Source organism: Pseudophryne corroboree, chromosome 8 (assembly GCF_028390025.1).
Source record: "Pseudophryne corroboree isolate aPseCor3 chromosome 8, aPseCor3.hap2, whole genome shotgun sequence".
NCBI classification, from domain to species: domain Eukaryota; kingdom Metazoa; phylum Chordata; class Amphibia; order Anura; family Myobatrachidae; genus Pseudophryne; species Pseudophryne corroboree.
Genome location: NC_086451.1, coordinates 274,979,463 through 275,002,579, shown reverse-complemented (window position 1 = coordinate 275,002,579; position 23,117 = coordinate 274,979,463). Strand labels below are relative to the sequence as shown.

General features: G+C 47.7%; 1 protein-coding gene across 3 annotated transcripts in view; it reads left to right on the top strand.

The window, feature by feature from the left end:
* The window catches only part of THOC2 (THO complex subunit 2), a 479,267-nt gene that overhangs the window by 74,857 nt on the left and 381,293 nt on the right, over positions 1-23,117 (top strand). For all 3 annotated transcript variants that reach the window (XR_010183065.1, XM_063937241.1, XM_063937242.1), the window contains exon 6: positions 9,481-9,602. Coding sequence is in view for 2 of the 3 variants with exons in the window: in XM_063937241.1 (XP_063793311.1) it covers positions 9,481-9,602 (122 nt within the window). In the remaining variant the exon portion in view is untranslated. The remainder of the gene's footprint in view (positions 1-9,480; positions 9,603-23,117) is intronic.

Sequence of the window (23,117 nt, the reverse complement as noted above, 5' to 3'; positions counted from 1 at the left end):
ATGCCGTTTGGAATCCGCATCACCTGACCACTGTCGCGTCCATAAACTTCTTCTGGCAGATATGGACATCGCACTTACTCTTGATGCCAGAGTGCAAATATCCCTCTGTGCATCACGCATATAAAGAAATGCATCCTTTAAATGCTCTATAGTCAATAAAATATTGTCCCTATCCAGGGTATCAATATTTTCAGTCAGTGATTCCGACCAAGCCACCCCAGCACTGCACATCCAGGCTGAGGCGATTGCTGGTCGCAGTATAACACCAGTATGTGTGTATATACTTTTTAGTGTATTCTCCAGCCTCCTATCAGCTGGGTCCTTGAGGGCGGCCGTTTCTGGAGACGGTAACGCCACTTGTTTTGATAAGCGTGTGAGCGCCTTATCTACCCTAGGGGGTGTTTCCCAGCGCGCCCTAACCTCTGGCGGGAAAGGGTATAACGCCAATAACTTCTTTGAAATTAGCAGTTTTCTATCGGGGGTAACCCACGCTTCATCACACACTTCATTCAATTCCTCTGATTCAGGAAAAACTACAGGTAGTTTTTTCACACCCCACATAATACCCCTTTTTGTGGTACTTGCAGTATCAGAGATATGCAAAGCCTCCTTCATTGCCGTGATCATATAACGTGTGGCCCTACTGGAAAATACGTTTGTTTCTTCACCGTCGACACTAGATTCGGTGTCCGTGTCGGTGTCTGTGTCGACCGACTGAGGTAAAGGGCGTTTTACATCCCCTGACGGTGTTTGAGACGCCTGGACAGGTACTAACTGGTTTGCCGGCCGTCTCATGTCGTCAACCGACTTTTGCAGCGTGCTGACACGATCACGTAATTCCATAAACAAAGCCATCCATTCCGGTGTCTACTCCCTAGGGGGTGACATCATCATTACAGGCAATTGCTCCGCCTCCACGCCAACATCGTCCTCATACATGTCGACACACACGTACCGACACACAGCAGACACACAGGGAATGCTCTGATAGAAGACAGGACCCCACTAGCCCTTTGGGGAGACAGAGGGAGAGTTTGCCAGCACACACCCAAGCGCTATAAATATATAGGGACAACCTTAAATAAGTGTGTTCCCCTTATAGCAGCTTAAATATTATTAATATCGCCAAATAAGTGCCCCCCCTCTCTGTTTTTACCCTGTTTCTGTAGTGCAGTGCAGGGGAGAGCCTGGGAGCCTTCCTAGCAGCGGAGCTGTGTAGGAAAATGGCGCTGTGTGCTGAGGAGAATAGGCCCCGCCCCCTTTTCGGCGGGCTTCTTCTCCCGTTTTTCTGACAACCTGGCAGGGGTTAAATACATCCATATAGCCCCAGGGGCTATGTGTGATGTATTTTTAGCCAGAATAGGTACTTTCATTGCTGCCCAGGGCGCCCCCCCCCCAGCGCCCTGCACCCTCAGTGACCGTTGGTGTGAAGTGTGCCGAGAGCAATGGCGCACAGCTGCAGTGCTGTGCGCTACCTCATGAAGACTGAGAAGTCTTCAGCCGCCGGTTTCTGGACCTCTTCTCTCTTCGGCATCTGCAAGGGGGTCGGCGGCGCGGCTCCGGTGACCCATCCAGGCTGTACCTGTGATCGTCCCTCTGGAGCTAGTGTCCAGTAGCCTAAGAAGCCAATCCATCCTGCATGCAGGTGAGTTCACTTCTTCTCCCCTAAGTCCCTCGTTGCAGTGAGCCTGTTGCCAGCAGGACTCACTGAAAATAAAAAACCTAACAAACTTTTTCTAAGCAGCTCTTTAGGAGAGCCACCTAGATTGCACCCTGCTCGGACGGGCACAAAAACCTAACTGAGGCTTGGAGGAGGGTCATAGGGGGAGGAGCCAGTACACACCACCTAGTGGTCAAACTTTTAATTTTGTGCCCTGTCTCCTGCGGAGCCGCTATTCCCCATGGTCCTGACGGAGTCCCCAGCATCCACTTAAGACGTCAGAGAAAATAAGAATTTACTTACCGATAATTCTATTTCTCGTAGTCCGTAGTGGATGCTGGGCGCCCATCCCAAGTGCGGATTGTCTGCAATACTGGTACATAGTTATTGTTACCAAAAAAAAAATCGGGTTATTATTGTTGTGAGCCATCTTTTCAGAGGCTCCTCTGTTATCATGCTGTTAACTGGGTTCAGATCACAGGTTGTACGGTATGATTGGTGTGGCTGGTATGAGTCTTACCCGGGATTCAAAATCCTTCCTTATTGTGTACGCTCGTCCGGGCACAGTATCCTAACTGAGGCTTGGAGGAGGGTCATAGGGGGAGGAGCCAGTGCACACCAGGTAGTCCTAAAGCTTTTTCTTTTGTGCCCAGTCTCCTGCGGAGCCGCTATTCCCCATGGTCCTTACGGAGTCCCCAGCATCCACTACGGACTACGAGAAATAGAATTATCGGTAAGTAAATTCTTATTATTTCTCTGACGTCCTAGTGGATGCTGAGAACTCCGTAAGGACCATGGGGAATAGACGGGCTCCGCAGGAGACTGGGCACTCTAAAAGAAAGATTAGGTACTATCTGGTGTGCACTGGCTCCTCCCTCTATGCCCCTCCTCCAGACCTCAGTTAGATTTCTGTGCCCGGCCGAGCTGGATGCACACTAGGGGCTCTCCTGAGCTCCTAGAAAGAAAGTATATGTTAGGTTTTTTATTTTACAGTGAGACCTGCTGGCAACAGGCTCACTGCAACGAGGGACTAAGGGGAGAAGAAGCGAACCTACCTGCTTGCAGCTAGCTTGGGCTTCTTAGGCTACTGGACACCATTAGCTCCAGAGGGATCGACCGCAGGACCCGTCCTTGGTGTTCGTTCCCGGAGCCGCGCCGCCGTCCCCCTTACAGAGCCAGAAGCATGAAGATGGTCCGGAAAATCGGCGGCAGAAGACTTCAGTCTTCACCAAGGTAGCGCACAGCACTGCAGCTGTGCGCCATTGCTCCTCATACACACTTCACACTCCGGTCACTGAGGGTGCAGAGCGCTGGGGGGGGGGGCGCCCTGAGCAGCAATAAAAACACCTTGGCTGGCAAAATAATCACAATATATAGCCCCAGAGGCTATATATGTGATAATTACCCCTGCCAGAATCCATAAAAAAGCGGGAGAAAAGTCCGCGAAAAAGGGGCGGAGCTATCTCCCTCGGCACACTGGCGCCATTTTCTCTTCACAGTGTAGCTGGAAGACAGCTCCCCAGGCTCTCCCCTGTAGTTTTCAGGCTCAAAGGGTTAAAAAGAGAGGGGGGGCACTAAATTTAGGCGCAATATTGTTTATACAAGCAGCTATTGGGGAAAATTCACTCAGTGATAGTGTTTATCCCTACATTATATAGCGCTCTGGTGTGTGCTGGCATACTCTCTCTCTGTCTCCCCAAAGGGCTTTGTGGGGTCCTGTCCTCAGTCAGAGCATTCCCTGTGTGTGTGCGGTGTGTCGGTACGGCTGTGTCGACATTTTGGATGAGGAGGCTTATGTGGAGGCGGAGCAGATGCCGATAAATGGGATGTCGCCCCCTGTGGGGCCGACACCAGAGTGGATGGATAGGTGGAAGGTATTAACAGACAGTGTCAACTCCTTACATAAAAGGCTGGATGACGTAACAGCTGTGGGACAGCCGGCTTCTCAGCCCGCGCCTGCCCAGGCGTCTCAAAGGCCATCAGGGGCTCAAAGAAATGCCCGTTACCTCAGATGGCAGACACAGATGTCGACACGGAGTCTGACTGACTCCAGTGTCGACGAGGTTGAGACATATACACAATCCACTAGGAACATCCGTTGCATGATCTCGGCAATAAAAATTGTGTTACACATTTCTGACATTAACCCAAGTACCACATAAAAGGGGTTTTATGTTTGGGGAGAAAAAGCAGCCGGTGTTTTGTTCCCCCATCAGATGAGTGAATGAAGTGTGTGAAGAAGCGTGGGTTCCCCCGATAAGAAACTGGTAATTTCAAAAAAATTACTGCTGGTGTACCCTTTCCCGCCAGAGGATAGGTCACGTTGGGAGATATCCCCTAGGGTGGATAAGGCGCTCACACGTTTGTCATAAAAGGTGGCACTGCCGTCTTAGGATACGGCCACTTTGAAGGAGCCTGCTGATAAAAAGCAGGAGGCTATCCTGAAGTCTGTATATACACACTCAGGTATTATACTGAGACCTGCAATTGCCTCAGCATGAATAGTGCTGCTGCAGCAGGGTCTGATACCCTGTCAGATAATATTAATACCCTAGACAGGGAGAATATGGTGCTAACATAGAGCATATTAAAGACGTAGTCTTATATATGAGGGATGCACAGAGGGATATTTGCCGGCTGGCGTCCAGAATTAATGCAAGGTCCATTCTGCCAGGAGGATATTAGAGACCCGGCAGTGGACAGGTGATGTTGACTTTAAAAGGCACATGGAGATTATGCCTTATAAGGGTGAGGAATTGTTTGGGGATGGTCTCTGGGACCTTGTATCCACAGCAACAGCTGGGAAGAAAAATTTCTACCTCAGGTTTCCTCACACCCTAAGAAAGCACTGTATTATCGGGTACAGTCCTTTCGGCTTCAGAAAAGCAAGGGGTCCAAAGGCGCTTCCTTTCTGCACAAGGGAAGAAGGGAAAAGCTGCACAGACAGCCAGTTCCCAGGATCAAAAATCCTCCCCCGCTTCCTCTGAGTCCACAGCATGACGCTGGGGCTCCACAGACAGGTGCGGTGGGGGCGCGTCTCGGGAACTTCAGGGACCAGTGGGCTTGCCCACAGGTGAATCACTGGGTTCTGCAAGAGTATCACAGGGATACAAGCTGGAGTTCGAGGCGACTCCCCCTCGCCGTTACCTCACATCAGCCTTGCCTGCTGCCCTCGGATATAGGGAGTTAGTACTGGCGGCAATTCACAAGCTGTACTTCCAGCAGGTGAAATCAAGGTACCCCTCCTTCAACAAGGCCGGGGTTACTATTCCAAAAATGTTGTGGTACCGAAACCAGACGGTTCGGTGAGACCCATTCTAAAATTGAAATCCTTGAACACTTATATACGAAGGTTCAAGTTCAAAATGGAATCGCTCAGGGCGATTATTGCAAGCCTGGAGAATTTCAGGGTACCACTGGACATCAAGGATGCTTACCTGCATGTCCCTATTTACCCTCCTCACCAGGAGTACCTCAAAATTGTGGTACAGAATTGTCATTACCAATTCCAGACGTTGCCGTTGGTCTGTCCCCGGCACCGAGGGTATTTACCAAGGTAATGGCCGAAAGAATTATCCAGTACTTGGACAATCTCCTTATAAAGGCGAGGTCCAGGGAGCAGTTGTTTGTCAGAGTAGCACTATCTCGGGAAGTGCTACAACAGCACGGCTGGATTCTGAATATTCCAAAGTCGCAGCTGGTTCCTACGACGCATCTACTGTTCCTGGGGATGGTTCTGGACACAGAACAGAAAAAAGTGTTTCTCCCGCAGGAGAAAGCCAAGGAGCTGTCATCTCTAGTCAGAGGCCTCCTGAAACCAAAACAGGTGTCGGTGCATCACTGCACGCGAGTCCTGGAAAAAATGGTAGCTTCCTACGAAGCAGTTCCATTCGGCAGGTTCCATGCAAGAACTTTTCAGTGGGACCTCTTGGACGGGATCGCATCTTCAGATGCATCGGCTGATAACCCTGTCTCCAAGGACCAGGGTGTCTCTGCTCTGGTGGCTGCAGAGTGCTCATCTTCTAGAGGGCCGCAGATTCGGCATACAGGACTGGGTCCTGGTGATCACGGATGCCAGCCTTCGAGGCTGGGGGGCAGTCACACAGGGAAAAAATTTCCAAGGACTTTGGTCAAGTCAGGAGTCGTCCCTACACATAAATATTCTGGAACTGAGGGCCATTTACAATTCCCTAAGTCAGGCAAGACCTCTGCTGCAAAACCAGCCGGTACTGATCCAATCAGACAACATCACGGCAGTCGCCCATGTAAACCGACAGGGCGGCACAAGAAGCAGGATGGCGTGGCAGAAGCCACAAGGATTCTCCGATGGGCGGAAAATCACGTCTTAGCACTGTCAGCAGTGTTCATTCCGGGAGTGGACAACTGGGAAGCAGACTTCCTCAGCAGACACGACCTACACCCGGGAGAGTGGGGACTTCATCCAGAAGTCTTCCAACTGTTGGTAAACCGTTGGGAAAGGCCACAGGTGGACATGATGGCGTCCCGCCTCAACAAAAAGCTAAAGAGATATTGCGCCAGGTCAAGGGACCCTCAGGCGATAGCTGTGGACGCTCTAGTGACACCGTGGGTGTACCAGTCGGTTTATGTGTTCCCTCCTCTGCCTCTCATACCAAAGGTACTGAGAATAATAAGAAGGCGAGGAGTAAGAACGATACTCGTGGTTCCGGATTGGCCAAGAAGAGCTTGGTACCCAGAACTTCAAGAAATGATATCAGAGGACCCATGGCCTCTACCGCCCAGACAGGATCTGTTACAGCAGGGGCCCTGTCTGTTCCAAGACTTACCGCGGCTGCGTTTGACGGCATGGCGGTTGAATTCCGGATCCTAAAGGAAAAGGGCATTCCGGAGGAAGTCATTCCTACGCTGATAAAAGCCAGGAAAGAAGTAACCGCAAACCATTATCACCGTATTTGGCGAAAATATGTTGCGTGGTGTGAGGCCAGGAAGGCCCCTACAGAGGAATTTCAGCTGGGTCGTTTTCTGCACTTCCTACAGTCGGGAGTGACTATGGGCCTAAAAATTGGGTTCCATTAAGGTCCAGATTTCGGCTCTGTCTATTTTCTTCCAGAAAGAACTGGCTTCACTGCCTGAAGTTCAGACATTTGTAAAGGGAGTGCTACATATTCAGCCCCTTTTGTGCCTCCTTTGGCACCTTGGGATCTCAACGTGGTGTTGATTTTCCTGAAATCACATTGGTTTGAGCCACTTAAAACTGTGGATCTGAAATATCTCACGTGGAAAAAAGTGGTCATGTTATTGGCCTTGGCTTCGGCCAGGCGTGTGTCAGAATTGGCGGCTTTGTCATGTAAAAGCCCTTATCTGATTTTCCATATGGATAGGGCAGAATTGAGGACTCGTCCCCAGTTTCTCCCTAAGGTGGTATCAGCTTTTCACTTGAACCAACCTATTGTAGTGCCTGCGGCTACTAGGGGCTTGGAAGATTCCAAGTTACTGGACGTAGTCAGGGCCTTGAAAATGTATATTTCCAGGACGGCTGGAGTCAGGAAAACTGACTCGCTTTTTATCCTGTAGGCACCCAACAAACTAGGTGCTCCTGCTTCTGAGCAGACTATTGCTCGCTGGATTTGTAGCACAATTCAGCTGGCGCATTCTGCGGCTGGATTGCCGCATCCTAAATCAGTAAAAGCCCATTCCACCATGAAAGTGGGCTCATCTTGGGCGGCTGCCCGAGGGGTCTCGGCTTTACAACTTTGCCGAGCTGTTACTTGGTCAGGGGCAAACACGTTTGCTAAATTCTACAAATTTGATACCCTGGCTGAGGAGGACCTTGAGTTCTCTCATTCGGTGCTGCAGAGTCATCCGCACTCTCCCGCCCGTTTGGGAGCTTTGGTATAATCCCCATGGTCCTTACGGAGTTCCCAGCATCCACTAGGACGTCAGAGAAAATAAGATTTTACTCACCGGTAAATCTATTTCTCGTAGTCCGTAGTGGATGCTGGGCGCCCATCCCAAGTGCGGATTGTCTGCAATACTTGTATATAGTTATTGCTTAACTAAAGGGTTATTGTTCAGCCATCTGTTGAGAGGCTCAGTTATATTTCATACTGTTAACTGGGTATAGTATCACGAGTTATACGGTGTGATTGGTGTGGCTGGTATGAGTCTTACCCGGGATTCAAAATCCTTCCTTATTGTGTCAGCTCTTCCGGGCACAGTATCCTAACTGAGGTCTGGAGGAGGGGCATAGAGGGAGGAGCCAGTGCACACCAGATAGTACCTAATCTTTCTTTTAGAGTGCCCAGTCTCCTGCGGAGCCCGTCTATTCCCCATGGTCCTTACGGAGTTCCCAGCATCCACTACGGACTACGAGAAATAGATTTACCGGTGAGTAAAATCTTATTTTTTACTGCTCTCTGACATTTGCAAGACCTCATGGGCTATTTGTGTGATTGCTGCAGTCTGCAGGTTAAGTCCCTGGAGCTAAATTGAAATCCAACTTATAGCACCATCCTCACTGATGCTATCTTCTACTGGCTTACGAGTATGCTCACTTGGCCCATCAGTAGATAGTTTGATAATGTGCCACATGTTTGTACTAGCTCTTAAGGTCCATACACACTGGGCGTTTTTGCCCAGCGTGTATGCATTGTGATGATCGCTGACATCGCTGGGCTGAAAAGCGCTCAGTGCTTTTTTCCCCCCTGCTCAGCGATGTCAGCAGGGGTGAGCGGCTTTCCATAGCAGGACGCTATGGAAAGCCGCTCTCCCCGCTGTTCATCTCCTGGCAATACCAGTAGATGAACGGCGGCTGCCAGCGTTCATTGCTGGGGCATACACACAGGGGACGGCTTTGAGCTGAAAGCAGCTCAAAACGGCCAAAGTAAGCTGCTTTCAGCTCAAAATCGCCCAGTATGTATGGGCCTCTACTGATGTATTAAAGCAGTATGCCTATATCATGCCCGTCTACTGAAGCTAATATTTCTCTGCCATAAGAGTTGTTTCTGGTTCTCTTCTAAGACTTTTGTGTAGAATTACATTTTATTATATTTTGGCTGAGCTTACATGCCTTCTTTTGTAAGTCTCATAATTGAGTCTCTGTACCTAAAGTTGAGAGGACCCAGGGCACGAAGGGCTGGCTAGGGATCCTGGTGGGAGTAGATGTGCTGTTTAAATTACCAGCTGGGTTGATATTGTGGCTAATGTTTCACCAGACATGCTCCTAGACCCACGTTCCAGAAGCTACAGTGCTCCTACTTAACCCAAGGCTTCTGTTGTGCCTTATGTAATGGGTCTATGTACTATAGGGATTGTGGTGGTGTCTTTCAGCTTGTTTTAAGTCTCATGTTCAACTCATTCCTCCTACCCTTTAAGCCAGGGATGGGGAACCTTTGGCCCTCCAGCAGTTGTTGAACTACACATACCAGCATGCCTTGCTACCGTTTTGCTATTTGTCCATGCTAAAACTGTTGCAGGGCATGTAGTTCAACAACAGCTGGAGGGCCGCAGGTTACCCACCCCTGCTTTAAGCAAATGCATTGTCACCGTTTGTAGTAATATAGGTTTATGGGAGAAGGACATTTTTTGCAACTAGCAACTTCTTATCAGGGCTTCTTCACTGCTCATGGATATCCTCACCCCTCCATCACATAGCCACAAAGTAAAACATTTTCAATGTCTTCATCCACAGGAAAGCATTTTGTTGAATTTTTTTTTAATTTTCTCTGTTTAATGTCCATTGAAAGGCTTTTTATGCTGTTAACCAAATTTGTGAGCTAGGACTTTCTATGCATTGCAAAACTTTGTGTAATTAAATTTTTTGTTTCTTTTGTCATTTGCAGTATCTGATATCGGACACTATTCTAAAGGAGCGCCTGGACCCTGAAACGCTGGAATCATTGGGGCTCATTAAACAGTCTCAGCAATTCAATCAGAAATCTGTAAAAATAAAGACCAAACTTTTGTGAGTATATTGTATAGTAATACTTCTAAAAAGGCAAAAGATGTATATTTTTAACTAAACATTCTGAAGATAAATAAATTTTTCTGATGCACTGTAAAGTAACTGCTTATATACTAATTTTAATCTGGGCAAACACATTGTGCAAAAAGAGTGAACATTCCTATGGTATAATATTTTTCTCAATCTGATAATTCCATTTGTGGGTTTTGGTTGTTTTTCTAGTACATCCTGACATATGCAATAGGTGCTTTTTGTTTTTGTGAAAACAGGATGGATGAACTTTGGTATTTAGGACGACTGTTATAGGTATTTAGACAGCTAGTAAGGAGGAGAATATTGAATGCTGTTCCTTGTAGAACTATTGCCAGAATCTTCTAATCTAGTGCTGCATTCAGCAGATCTCCAACACTGTAGTCTCCAACTCAGAAAATTCTCTACTGCTCTGGTTGTTTGGCTGGTAACCTGTAATGGTATAGCTTCTCAGCGTTTGTCTTCACAGATGTGCTGCACTGCTTTTTTAAATTTTTTTTAAAGGAATTGGTGGGAGGAGGCGAGAGCAAACCGGTCTTTGTCATCTTAAATGAAACTCGTACAGTGTGTTGGAACAATATGGTAGCCCATCAGGGCTTACCATTTTGAAATAAGTAGCCCTACCACAAAAAGAGTGTGCCTATATCTACCCTATATATTTTGACACAGGGTGGGGGGCCCTTGGCATTAGAAACTCTCCCATCTGCGCAACTTGTTTTCTGTATTATTAGGCCTAATTGTTTGCTGATCGCAAGATATACTTAGAGGTACAGAAGGTGGGAGATATGGGACTTCCAGTATTTTTTATGTATATGCTAAGGATGAGTCAAACTGGTCCTCATCACTGAAGTTGTGAACACTTAGAAGATTTTGAAAACCTGTTGTATAGTAAAGTACACTTTTAAATAATTTCTCAAAGGAAAACATAATATAATCTGTTTAATGATTGAAACATATATAAATGCTCTGTTTTGGTACCTTTCTATCAGAGATGAGAACAACTGCTAGCATCATCATCCACCGCTAGCTGATTCTTGCTATTGTGCAGGGTAAACATAAGTGTTCTTGAAGTAGCCCATAGTCCTATTTCTCTGACGTCCTAGTGGATGCTGGGAACTCCGTAAGGACCATGGGGAATAGACGGGCTCCGCAGGAGACTGGGCACTCTAAAGAAAAGATTAGGTACTATCTGGTGTGCACTGGCTCCTCCCTCTATGCCCCTCCTCCAGACCTCAGTTAGAATCTGTGCCCGGCCAGAGCTGGGTGCTCCTAGTGGGCTCTCCTGAGCTTGCTAGAAAAGAAAGTATTTGTTAGGTTTTTTATTTTCAGTGAGCTTCTGCTGCCAACAGACTCACTGCTACGTGGGACTAAGGGGAGAGAAGCAAACCTACCTGCTTGCAGCTAGCTTGTGCTTCTTAGGCTACTGGACACCATTCGCTCCAGAGGGTTCGAACACAGGCACCTGTCCTCGATCGTCCGTTCCCGGGGCCGCGCCGCTGTCCCCCTTGCAGAGCCAGAAGAACAGAAGCTTGAAGACGGTTCGGTGAGACCCATTCTGAATTTAAAATCCTTGAACACTTATATAAAGAAATTCAAGTTCAAAATGGAATCGCTCAGAGCGGTTATTGCAAGCCTGGAAGAGGGGGATTTTATGGTGTCGCTGGACATCAAAGATGCTTACTTGCATGTCCCCATTTACCCACCTCACCAGGAGTACCTCAGATTTGTGGTACAGGACTGTCATTACCAATTCCAGACGTTGCCGTTTGGCCTGTCCACGGCACCGAGAATATTTACCAAGGTAATGGCCGAAATTATGATACTCCTTCGGCAGAAGGGAGTTATAATTATCCCGTACTTGGACGATCTCCTCATAAAGGCGAGGTCCAGGGAGCAGTTGTTGAACAGCGTAGCACTCTCTCAGGAAGTGTTGCAACAGCACGGCTGGATTCTGAATGTTCCAAAGTCGCAGCTGATTCCTACGACGCGTCTGCTTTTCCTGGGCATGATTCTGGACACAGAACAGGAGAAGGTGTTTCTCCCGGTGGAGAAGGCCCAGGAATTAGCATCTCTGGTCAGGGACCTCCTGAAACCAAAACAGGTATCGGTGCATCACTGCACGCGAGTCCTGGGAAAGATGGTGGCTTCATACGAAGCCATTCCCTTCGGCAGGTTCCATGCGAGGATCTTTCAGTGAGATCTGTTGGACAAGTGGTCCGGATCGCATCTTCAGATGCATCTGCTGATCACCCTGTCCCCGAGGGCCAGGGTGTCTCTTCTGTGGTGGCTGCAGAGTGCTCACCTTCTCGAGGGCCGCAGGTTCGGCATACAGGACTGGGTCCTGGTGACCACGGATGCAAACCTCCGAGGATGGGGGGCAGTCACTCGGGGAAGAAACGTCCAAGGGCTGTGGTCAAGTCTGGAGACTTCTCTACACATAAATATACTGGAATTAAGGGCCATTTACAACGCCCTGAGTCAAGCAGAGCCCCTGCTTCGAAACCGGCCAGTGCTGATTCAGTCAGACAACATCACGGCGGTCGCCCATGTAAACCGCCAGGGCGGCACAAGAAGCAGGATGGCAATGGCGGAAGCCACAAAGATTCTTCGATGGGCGGAGAATCACGTGCAAGCACTGTCAGCAGTGTTCATTCCGGGAGTGGACAACTGGGAAGCAGACTTACACAGCAGACACGACCTCCACCCGGGAGAGTGGGGACTTCATCAAGAAGTCTTCCAACTGATTGCAAACCGATGGGAACTTCCACAGGTGGACATGATGGCGTCCCGCCTCAACAAAAAGCTAAAAAGATATTGCGCCAGGTCAAGGGACCCTCAGGCGATAGCTGTGGACGCCCTAGTGACACCGTGGGTGTACCAGTCGGTATATGTGTTTCCTCCTCTTCCTCTCATACCCAAGGTACTGAGTATGAATAGTAAGAAAGAGAGGAATAAGAACAATACTCATTGTTCCGGATTGGCCAAGAAGGACTTGGTACCCGGAACTGTAAGAAATGCGCACAGAGGACCCATGGCCTCTGCCTCTCAGACAGGACCTGCTGCAACAAGGGCCCTGTCTGTTCCAAGACTTACCGCGGCTGCGTTTGACGGCATGGCGGTTGAACGCCGAATCCTAGCGGAAAAAGGCATTCCGGATGAAGTTATTCCTACGCTGATAAAGGCTAGGAAAGACGTGACAGCAAAGAATTATCACCGTATATGGCGAAAATATGTTGCTTGGTGTGAGGCCAGGAAGGCCCCTACACAGGAATTCCAGCTGGGTCGTTTCCAGCACTTCCTACAGTCAGGGGTGACTATGGGCCTAAAATTGGGGTCCATAAAGGTCCAGATTTCGGCCCTCTCCATTTTCTTTCAAAAAGAACTGGCTTCACTGCCTGAGGTTCAGACGTTTGTTAAGGGAGTGCTGCATATTCAGCCCCCTTTTGTGCCACCAGTGGCACCCTGGGATCTTAACGTTGTGTTGGATTTCCTGAAATCCCACTGGTTTGAGCCACTTAGGACCGTGGAACTAAAGTATCTCACGTGGAAAGTGGTCATGCTGTTGGCCTTAGCTTCGGCTAGGCGTGTGTCGGAATTGGCGGCGTTGTCATGTAAAAGCCCATATCTGATCTTCCATATGGACAGGGCAGAATTGAGGATTCGTCCCCAATTTCTCCCAAAGGTGGTATCATCGTTTCATTTGAACCAACCTATTGTGGTACCTGCGGCTACTCGGGACTTGGAGGACTCCAAGTTACTGGACGTAGTCAGGGCTTTGAAAATATGTTTCCAGAACGGCTGGAGTCAGGAAGACTGACTCGCTGTTTATCCTGCATGCACCCAACAAGCTGGGTGCTCCTGCTTCAAAGCAAACTATTGCGCGCTGGATCTGTAGCACGATTCAGCAGGCTCATTCTGCGGCTGGATTGCCGCATCCAAAGTCAGTAAAAGCCCATTCCACAAGGAAGGTGGGCTCTTCTTGGGCGGCTGCCCGAGGGGTCTCGGCTTTACAGCTTTGCCGAGCGGCTACTTGGTCGGGTTCAAACACATTTGCAAAGTTCTACAAGTTTGATACCCTGGCTGAGGAGGACCTTGTGTTTGCTCATTCGGTGCTGCAGAGTCATCCGCACTCTCCCGCCCGTTTGGGAGCTTTGGTATAATCCCCATGGTCCTTACGGAGTTCCCAGCATCCACTAGGACGTCAGAGAAAATAAGAATTTACTCACCGGTAATTCTATTTATCGTAGTCCGTAGTGGATGCTGGGCGCCCGTCCCAAGTGCGGACTTTCTGCAATACGTGTATATAGTTATTGCTTAAATAAGGGTTATTGTTATGAGCCATCCGTTGAGTGAGGCTCAGTTGTTGTTCATACTGTTAACTGGGTAAGGTTATCACAAGTTGTACGGTGTGATTGGTGTAGCTGGTATGAGTCTTACCCTGGATTCCAAATATCCTTTCCTTGTAATGTCCGCTTTTCCGGGCACAGTTTCCCTAACTGAGGTCTGGAGGAGGGGCATAGAGGGAGGAGCCAGTGCACACCAGATAGTACCTAATCTTTTCTTTAGAGTGCCCAGTCTCCTGCGGAGCCCGTCTATTCCCCATGGTCCTTACGGAGTTCCCAGCATCCACTACGGACTACGAGAAATAGAATTACCGGTGAGTAAATTCTTATTTTTTCTTTTTCATCCACTAGGGGTCACTGGAGTACTCTTGGGATATGGACGGCTTCCGTAGGAAACAGGGCACTGAATATTTAAATTTAGAACACTCCACCCCTCAATATCCCAGAGTACCTCAGTGTTTTTTTTGTGCTCGAAGTAGCAACAGGTCTGTGGCTTGGTCCACAATTCTTTTGAATATTTTTTTTTTTTTTTTTTAGTGAATATTTTTCTTTTTTCATACATATCCCTTTCCCCCTTCCATAAGGCAGGGTCAGGGATAGTGCAAGCTGCTACTAGCAGCTGTGGTGTGTCGGTCCTCACTGAATGAGCACCCTCACAGCCATACAGACCTCCTGCACAGGCTGGCCGGCGCTTGCAGAGAAGCCCCGTCGGAGCCTCACCACAGCAGCAGGAGTCACTGTATGTTGAACGGGGCGGTCCGCTCCCGCTGCCGCCCCGCTGTGTGGGGACATTGTTTCTTTACCGCTGATGGCGCTGGGATCCCTCTACAGACCGCCCGCCTGCCACCGCTGCTCCGGCCGCCGCCGCTGCTCCGGCCCCACCGCTGCTCCGGCCGCTGCTCAGAGCGCTTCAAGACGCGCTCCCCGCTGTCGGTCCCAGCGCGTCCCGCTGCCCGGCTCCCGCTGGCGGCCCCACACGCTGCTCGCTGCCCGCCCCGCACTGCATCCGCGACGGAGCATATAGGGGGGGGGGGGGGGCATTACAGAACTGCTAGCAGAGGGTACAATCAGCGGCATGAGAGGGGATAACCTGTAGCAATAGCAGTATGCTAGGCTGCAGAGTTAATTACACAGGATTTTCATATAGATGTCAGTTTATGTGCTTGTAACCTGCACTGTGATTATAAGTGTAAGCATGGCAGCCATTTTAACCATGCTTCCTGTGTCTTCCTGCTGTGATTCCAGAACGTTCCAGTACTACATCTCTACTCCACCGGTGGCGCAGGGGTGTTAGTGGGAATTTGGGATCACATTTCATAGTACTGGCCACGTGTACTGCACTTGGCCAGATAAATATATAGACACCTTCGTACTATTTTACTGAGTCGTCCAAGTGTCTGTTTTTTTTGTATTGTATTGTCTGTCGCCATAATGAGTAAGGCACCAGAAAAAATTAAAAAGCATCACTGCAAAGTCTGTAGCAGTGTGTTACCGGATGGATCTACCACATGTCCAGTATGTTTTGTGGATTCAGTTACAAATACAATTTCTGCTCCGGTGTTAAAGCCAGTTTCATCCCCGGACCCTCCATGGGAAATGCTAGCCACTGTACTGGCTGGGTTGCAATCAGAATTGACCGCCGCTCGACAAGAGCGGGAAGCGGCAAGATCTGAGTCTAGGGTGAGACCGCCAGAACTACCGGAGGCGTCTCAGCCTTTCAAAAGGTCCAAATCCATTTTGGGTAGACGGGATAAATTTCATATGTCTTATGATTTACCAGTTTCTGCTATGTTGCATTCTGACGATTCCATGCCAGACCTCACGGCACAAGATGAGGGTGAGGAGGGCGAAGTGGAGTCAGATAGTGAGGATTTTAACAGCTAAGGTATTGATAATCTCATCAGAGCAGTGCGTCAGTCTCTCAAGTTTACAGAAACTGAGGAGCCTCTCACAAATGATCAGGTCGTATTTACTAAACGACAGAGAACTCCAATGTGTTTTCCTGTTTCGGAGTCTCTTAATAAGATGTTAGTAGAAACACGACAGACTCTAGATAAACGGTTTTCTATACGTCGCAGATTTAAGTCTAGTTACCCGTTTCCAGACTCTGTGACATGTACATGGGAGAATCCACCAATAGTTGATTCGTCAATGTCTAAGCTTACAAAGAAATTAACCATACCAGTGCCAGCGGCTACTACGCTTAAAGACCCTTCAGATCGCAAAATAGAAACTATGCTAAAGTCCATGTATTTAGCAGCAGGAGTGCTGCTGGGACCTGGCTTGGTTGGTATCTGGGTCACTAAGGCGCTTATAGTATGGATAACAGAACTCAAGTCTGCCCTACATGACGAACACCTTATACTTCTTGCTGATCAAATGTGTGAGACTGCGGAGTATCTCTGTACAGCTTCTACTGACGTCTGTCAGCTCACTTCTCGTATTTCATCGTCGCTAGTTACGGCACGACGAGCACTCTGGCTGCGTTCTCGGAGAGGTCAAACGAGGTATAGAGGCGTTACCTTACGATGGCAACAAGTTGTTTGGTCCTGAATTGGACACATGGATTTCTGAGGCTACGGGAGGAAAGTCGTTTTTCTTACCATTGCCTCCACCGGTACCAAGAAGGAGGTACTCTGGACCTTCGTTCAAATCCTTTAGACCTCAGTCCTTTCGCGGACGTGGCAGAGGAACAGCCACGCCTGGTAGACGTGGTCGTGGACGTGGTTTCCAACAAACCAACACAAGTCGTCAGGACGCTAAGGTTACCGACAAGCCAGTGGCATGACGGGCTACCAGCCCATCTCGGTTCTCCGATTGTGGGAGCACGCCTTCAGACGTTCCATTTGGCGTGGTTCCAGACATCCGCGGATGGGTGGATCCGCAATTTAGTGTTAAGAGGTTACAAAATAGAGTTCGACTGTCTTCCGCCACTGCGGTTTTTCAAGACAGGACTGCCTCTGTCGGACGACAAGAGGGCGGTTCTGCAAATTGCCATTCAGTCCCTACTGGATTCAGCAGTTTTGATTCCGGTCCCTGTACACCAACAGGGTCAGGGTTATTATTCCAGTCTGTTTGTGGTACCGAAGCCGGATGGCTCAGTCAGGCCAATATTGAACTTAAAGGGTCTCAATCGGTACGTAACTTACTACAGATTCAAGATGGAATCTCTGCGCTCAGTGATTGCAAGTTTAGAGCCAAAGGAATTCATGATTGCGCTAGATCTCAAGGATGCGTACTTACACATTCCGATTTGGCAGCCTCATCAGAGGTTCTTGCGGTTTGCAGTACGCCAAAACCATTACCAGTTTCAGGCTCTACCGTTTGGCCTCTCGTCAGCGCCTCGGGTATTCACCAAAGTGATGTCTGTGATAATAGCTCATCTCAGATCCCTGGGAGTGACAATAGTTCCGTATTTAGATGATCTGCTCATCAAAGCCCCGTCTCAACAGATGCTTCTCCAACATGCGCTGCTAACGTACAATGTACTAGTTCACCACGGTTGGATTGTCAACTTCAAAAAATCACATCTCATTCCGTCTCAACGCCTTCAATTCCTAGGTATGATTCTCGATACGGTAAATCAAAGAATTTACATACCACAACAGAAAGTACAGATTATTCGCCATCTAGTACAATTAGTGCTCAAGCCACCCACAGTCTAGGTACATTTGTGCATTCGCCTCTTAGGAACAATGGTGGCGGCTTTCGAAGCGCTTCAGTTCGGAAGATTTCACTCACGTCCTTTTCAACTGGATGTGCTCGCACAGTGGCCGGGCTCGCATCTGCAGATTCACCACAGGGTGAGGTTGTCGCCAAGGCAAGGTTGTCTCTACTCTGGTGGCTCAAGGAACACAATTTAACCGCAGGGAAACTATTCGGCGGCTGGAATTGGATAATTCTAACGACGGACGCGAGTCTCAGAGGTTGGGGAGCTGTAGTTCAAAATTGTCAACTCCATGGTCTCTGTGCGGATCATGAAAGATTGCTGTCTATAAATGTCCTGGAACTCCGCGCAATTTACAATGCACTACGACAAGCAGTACACATGCTTCACTCTCACTGTCCAAGTGCAGTCAGACAACGCAACGGCAGTCGCATACATCAACAAACAAGGAGGAACAAGAAGCCGCATGGCAATGCGGGAAGTAGCTCGAATCCTCAATTGGGCAGAATATCACCAGGTGATATTGTCGGCAGTGTTCATTCCGGGAGTGGACAACTGGGAGGCGGATTATCTCAGCCGTCGGGATTTTCATCCAGGAGAATGGGCCTTAAATCCAGAGGTGTTTCACATGTTGGTTCAGAGGTGGGGTTACCCTCAGGTGGACCTGATGGCGTCTCGCCACAATCACCAAACACTCCAGTATGTGTCCAGAACGAGAGATCCAAAGGCAGTGGCAGTGGATGCTCTCACAATCGCGTGGCCATACAGCCTAGTGTATCTGTTTCCACCGTTTCCGCTGCTCCCTCTAGTGCTAAAACGGATCAAAAGAGAGTCAGTCACAGTCATACTAGTGGCGCCTCATTGGCCTCGAAGAGCTTGGTTCTCGGATCTCCACGGACTACTCGCAGACGATCCTTGGCCGCTCCCTCTACGTCCGGACTTGTTACAACAGGGTCCGTTCCTTTACCCCGATTTAGCGTGGCTGCGTTTGACGGGGTGGCTGTTGAGACCGCCCTCTTGAGAAGAGAGGGCATTCCGGGATCTGTTATACCAACCATGTTACGTGCTAGGAAGCCAGTTACGGCAGTTCATTATTACAGAATTTGGCGTGCCTATATAGGTTGGTGTGAAGCTCGGAAGTTTCCGACATCAGCTTTCAAGTTATCCCGTCTTTTGTTATTTCTCCAGACGGGGTTATATGGAGGATTGCGTTTATCTACACTAAAGGTGCAGGTATCTGCGTTGTCAATTTACTTTCAAAGACGATTGGCTCTATTGCCGTCGGTACACACTTTTCTGCAGGGTGTCCTCAGAGTACAGCCTCCATTCATTCCACCTACAGCGCCATGGGACTTGAATCTGGTTTTAGATTTCTTACAGTCTTCATATTTTGAACCCTTACAGCAAGTGGATATAAAGTTTCTCACTTGGAAAACAGTTTTTCTTCTAGCCTTAGCTTCAGCAAGGCGTGTTTCAGATTTGGGTGCCTTGTCATGCAAGCCACCGTATTTGGTGTTTCATGATGACAGAGCGGAACTTCGGACGAATCCCGCTTTCTTACCAAAGGTAGTGTCATCTTTTCACATCAATCAACCAATAGTAGTTCCTGTGTTAACAGCACATTCTGGAACTCTGGATGTGGTACGCGCTTTACTTGTTTATGTATCCCGGACGTCTACAGTTCGTAAGACGGATACGTAGTTTGTTCTCTATGATGCTGCCAAGATGGGTTGGCCAGCGTCTAAGCAGACCTTATCCAGATGGATAAAACTAACCATACGTCAGGCTTACCTTAATGCTAGGTTACAGCCGCCTTCATCAGTAACAGCTCATTCCACACGTTCTGTGGGAACTTCATGGGCAGCTGGTCGTGGAACTTCTGCGACGCAGCTTTGCCGTGCAGCTACATGGTCTTCAGTGCACACGTTTGTGCGCTTTTACAAGTTTGATACGTTTGCGGCATCAGCATCTAGCTTTGGCCGCCTAGTGTTACAGGTGCCAAACAGCTCTCCCGCCCACGGGGGAAGCTTTGGTACGTCCCAAGAGTACTCCAGTGACCCCTAGTGGATGAAAAAGAAAATAGGATTTTGGTACTTACCAGATAAATCCTTTTCTTTGAATCCATAGGGGGCACTGGATGCCCACCCAGAGCAGTTATACCTGGTTTGTGGTAAGTTCAGGGGATCTTATGGTAACACACTCTCACCGACTGGTTCAATTTATCAAGTGCTGGTTATGGTGTCAACTGTTTAGTTGTCAGTAACGTTATGTGTTAACTTCATTGTTGTCTGTTATGTTATATGTAATACTCCATTGTTAACCTCTCTATAGCTCCTGTTAGGCTCAGTAAAAAACACTGAGGTACTCTGGGATATGGAGGGGTGGAGTGTTCTAAATTTAAATATTCAGTGCCCTGTTTCCTACGGAAGCTGTCCATATCCCAAGAGTACTCCAGTGCCCCCTATGGATTCAAAGAAAAGGATTTACCTGCTAAGTACCAAAATCCTATTTTCTGTGCTCTGATTTAGCACATATGGGCAGATTCAATTAACCCATGAGTTAAACCCCTGCAGTAAATTCTGTTATGGAGTGCATAATATTTTTTTTTTTTTTTTCATGAGGCACTTTTATCCGCAGGGCTGAAAGCTGCTTTACATACATCAAAAACATGGTACATTGTACAAAGGCATTAGAGTTACAGCAAGTTGAAAAAATAAAGCAATGATTAAGGCTAGCTAAAATATAGAGAGAAAAATATGCGTAATGGAGGGTTGGTGCAGACATTTTAGGTAATAACTTCTATGGGCTATATATTCCACTAATGAAAGGTACCGGGTGAGGCACTATGCAGATTACCCTAAGTGGAATCTGTCACTCACAAAATAAATTACACAAAATGGTTGGGTGCAGCATCCTAACGCTATGGGTAGTTTTCTAACATAATGGTCAGCTCCGTGTTTTTTTTTTTTTATCCCATCCATGAGCATTCCATGTTTGGTGCACTACGACGTTACGCTGTGGGAGGTAAGCCATACAAAGAGCGCAGGGTAAAGATAACGGTATCCGGTCTTTAGGTCGACAGGGTCTCTAGGTCGACAGATCAAAAGGTCGACATGAGTTTTTAAAAAATATATATATATATTTTTTTCATACTTTACGTTCCACGTGGACTACGCTTGGGAACGGTAACCTGTGCCGATCGCAGCGAGGTGCCTTGCCCGAAGAGGATGCGGTGTACTAACTGGGATTCCTGGTCACTGTACGGCGAAAACGACACCAAAAAAGATTAAAAAACTAATGTCGACCTTTTGACATGTCGACTTAGAATCCCTGTCGACCTTCAATACCACACCCAAGCTAACAAGTGTGTAGTAGTATGTTTATACCCTGTATGAATAGATCCACATGAAGGACATCCCACCCACGGAGGGGCTATCCGAGGAAAACATGGGAGACCGGCTGAAGGGATGCCAGCTGTCAATATACCATCAGCGCCATCCCGTCAGCCGGAACAAAGGCAGCGATCCCATTTGTGGGCTTGCTCTGCGAGACACGTTTCGGATCCGGTAGCGAGCAACGGTGGTGGAGGGGACCCACCACCCGAGTGGTAATTACGGGGCTGCGGTCGGGATTCTGTCTGATGGCATTACCCTGCCTGCCGGGATTCTGGCGTCTGTATCCTGAACATCTGGTATCCCAACAGGTGGTATATTAATCGCATCCCATCTGAGGAAGCCATCTGGGTCACTGCGTAGGTTGCTGCTGGCAGAGTATGCAACTACTGGAGGTACAGCATAACAGTATAGCATACAGTGGGAGCGGAGGTACAAGGTGAAGAAACATTGAACAGAAGAGTAATACATAGCTTTCACCTGCTCAGGGAGAGGTTGGATCTTACCAACACTCATTCCTACAGGTTCCGCATTATGTGATGTTCCTAACTCATAGTAAAAACTTCCCTACCATCTGCAAATGTTCTGGAATCATTGATAGTCTTTGTTCCATACATGAGCAGCATATTTTTTTTTTTTTTTTAACTTGTGCACTTTTTATTGAGTTTTTCATAAATGACAAACAGAGCAAAAGAAAAAAAAAACAATACAGAACAATTAGTGCTTGTTTCACAGTTTACAAATATATGAATAAAGATTGCATTGTTGTCAACAAGAAAATCAAGTTGTGGTTATTGACCAGTTACGGAGTGAATAGTAAAGGCAAAATGAATAAAGACAGCGGTCCCATCACATTAGACAAAATCATACAAATGAGGCACTATATTGAACAGCATGCATGCATGCATTCATACATACAGTAATAACTCTCATGTTTATGAGTATGAAGGTGACAGGGGAGAGAGAAAAAAAAAGGGGAAAGAGAATCACATTAAATGCCCTCTAACAAACAACCCAATCCCAGTCTGCAATTAGTTACAGAATTAGACAGGTGGTTTCGCATCTACGGCTAGGCGAGAGGTGTTCCATCTATCCCATTTATTAAAATAGTGGGAAAGGGGTACCTGTAGATCTATATGTAAACCTCTCATGACCGGAGACTGCAATAACCAAGGCACGCCAGTTATATACTGTAAATTAGGAGAGGATGCAGCAAACCAATTTCTTGAAATCACTTTTGCTAAAGTAGTTTAACACAGAACATATTTATATATTGCAAGACTATAGTATTCTTCCCGGTCTATAGCAAACATACATAGTTTAGGAGAGAGAATGGGCAGTGTTGAACTCTGTAAGTAATATGTCTGCCCAGACTGCGTCCCAAAAAGCACGCACTGGTGCGCACGACCACGATAAATGCCAAAAATCAGCTTCAGGTGAGCCACATCTCGGACAGAAATTATCAGGCCTCAATCCTGCTTTATGTAACGATACAGGGGTTCAGTAGGTTCTATGCAGGACATAAAAGAAAATCTGTTGGAACCTGATACATGGGGTAGTGTATTTAATAGAGCCCAACACATGCAACCATTGGTCCTCATCAATCGGTCCGATATCCTGTTCCCATGTAACTTTAAATGGGGCAAAAACCTGGGGATTAATGTGGGCATTAAGATTAGTATACAAAATGGATATTTGACTTTTTGTGCCTGAATTCTGGAGTAGTATCTTGACTGGCGAACTAGAAATGGATGGAGGTGAGTCACCAAATTGCGTGTCTACTGCATGCCAGAACTATAAAATGCCGTATTAGATACACCATGCTCCTCATGTAATTGCTGTAATGATGTAATAACACCATCTACAAAATATGAGAGATTGAACTAAGGCCCGTCCCAACCCAGATATTATCTCGACACAGTTGGAATAGTTCCCCATACGCAGTGTTGAACCAAAGAGGCGTTTCAGCATCTGTATCATGCTAGGCGTAGTAAGAATAAGTGTGACGCCAAACAAGTAATGATTGACTGAGTAAAGGGGGAAGATTGACAGCAGAAAATACAGAGAGGAGGAACTGTATGGG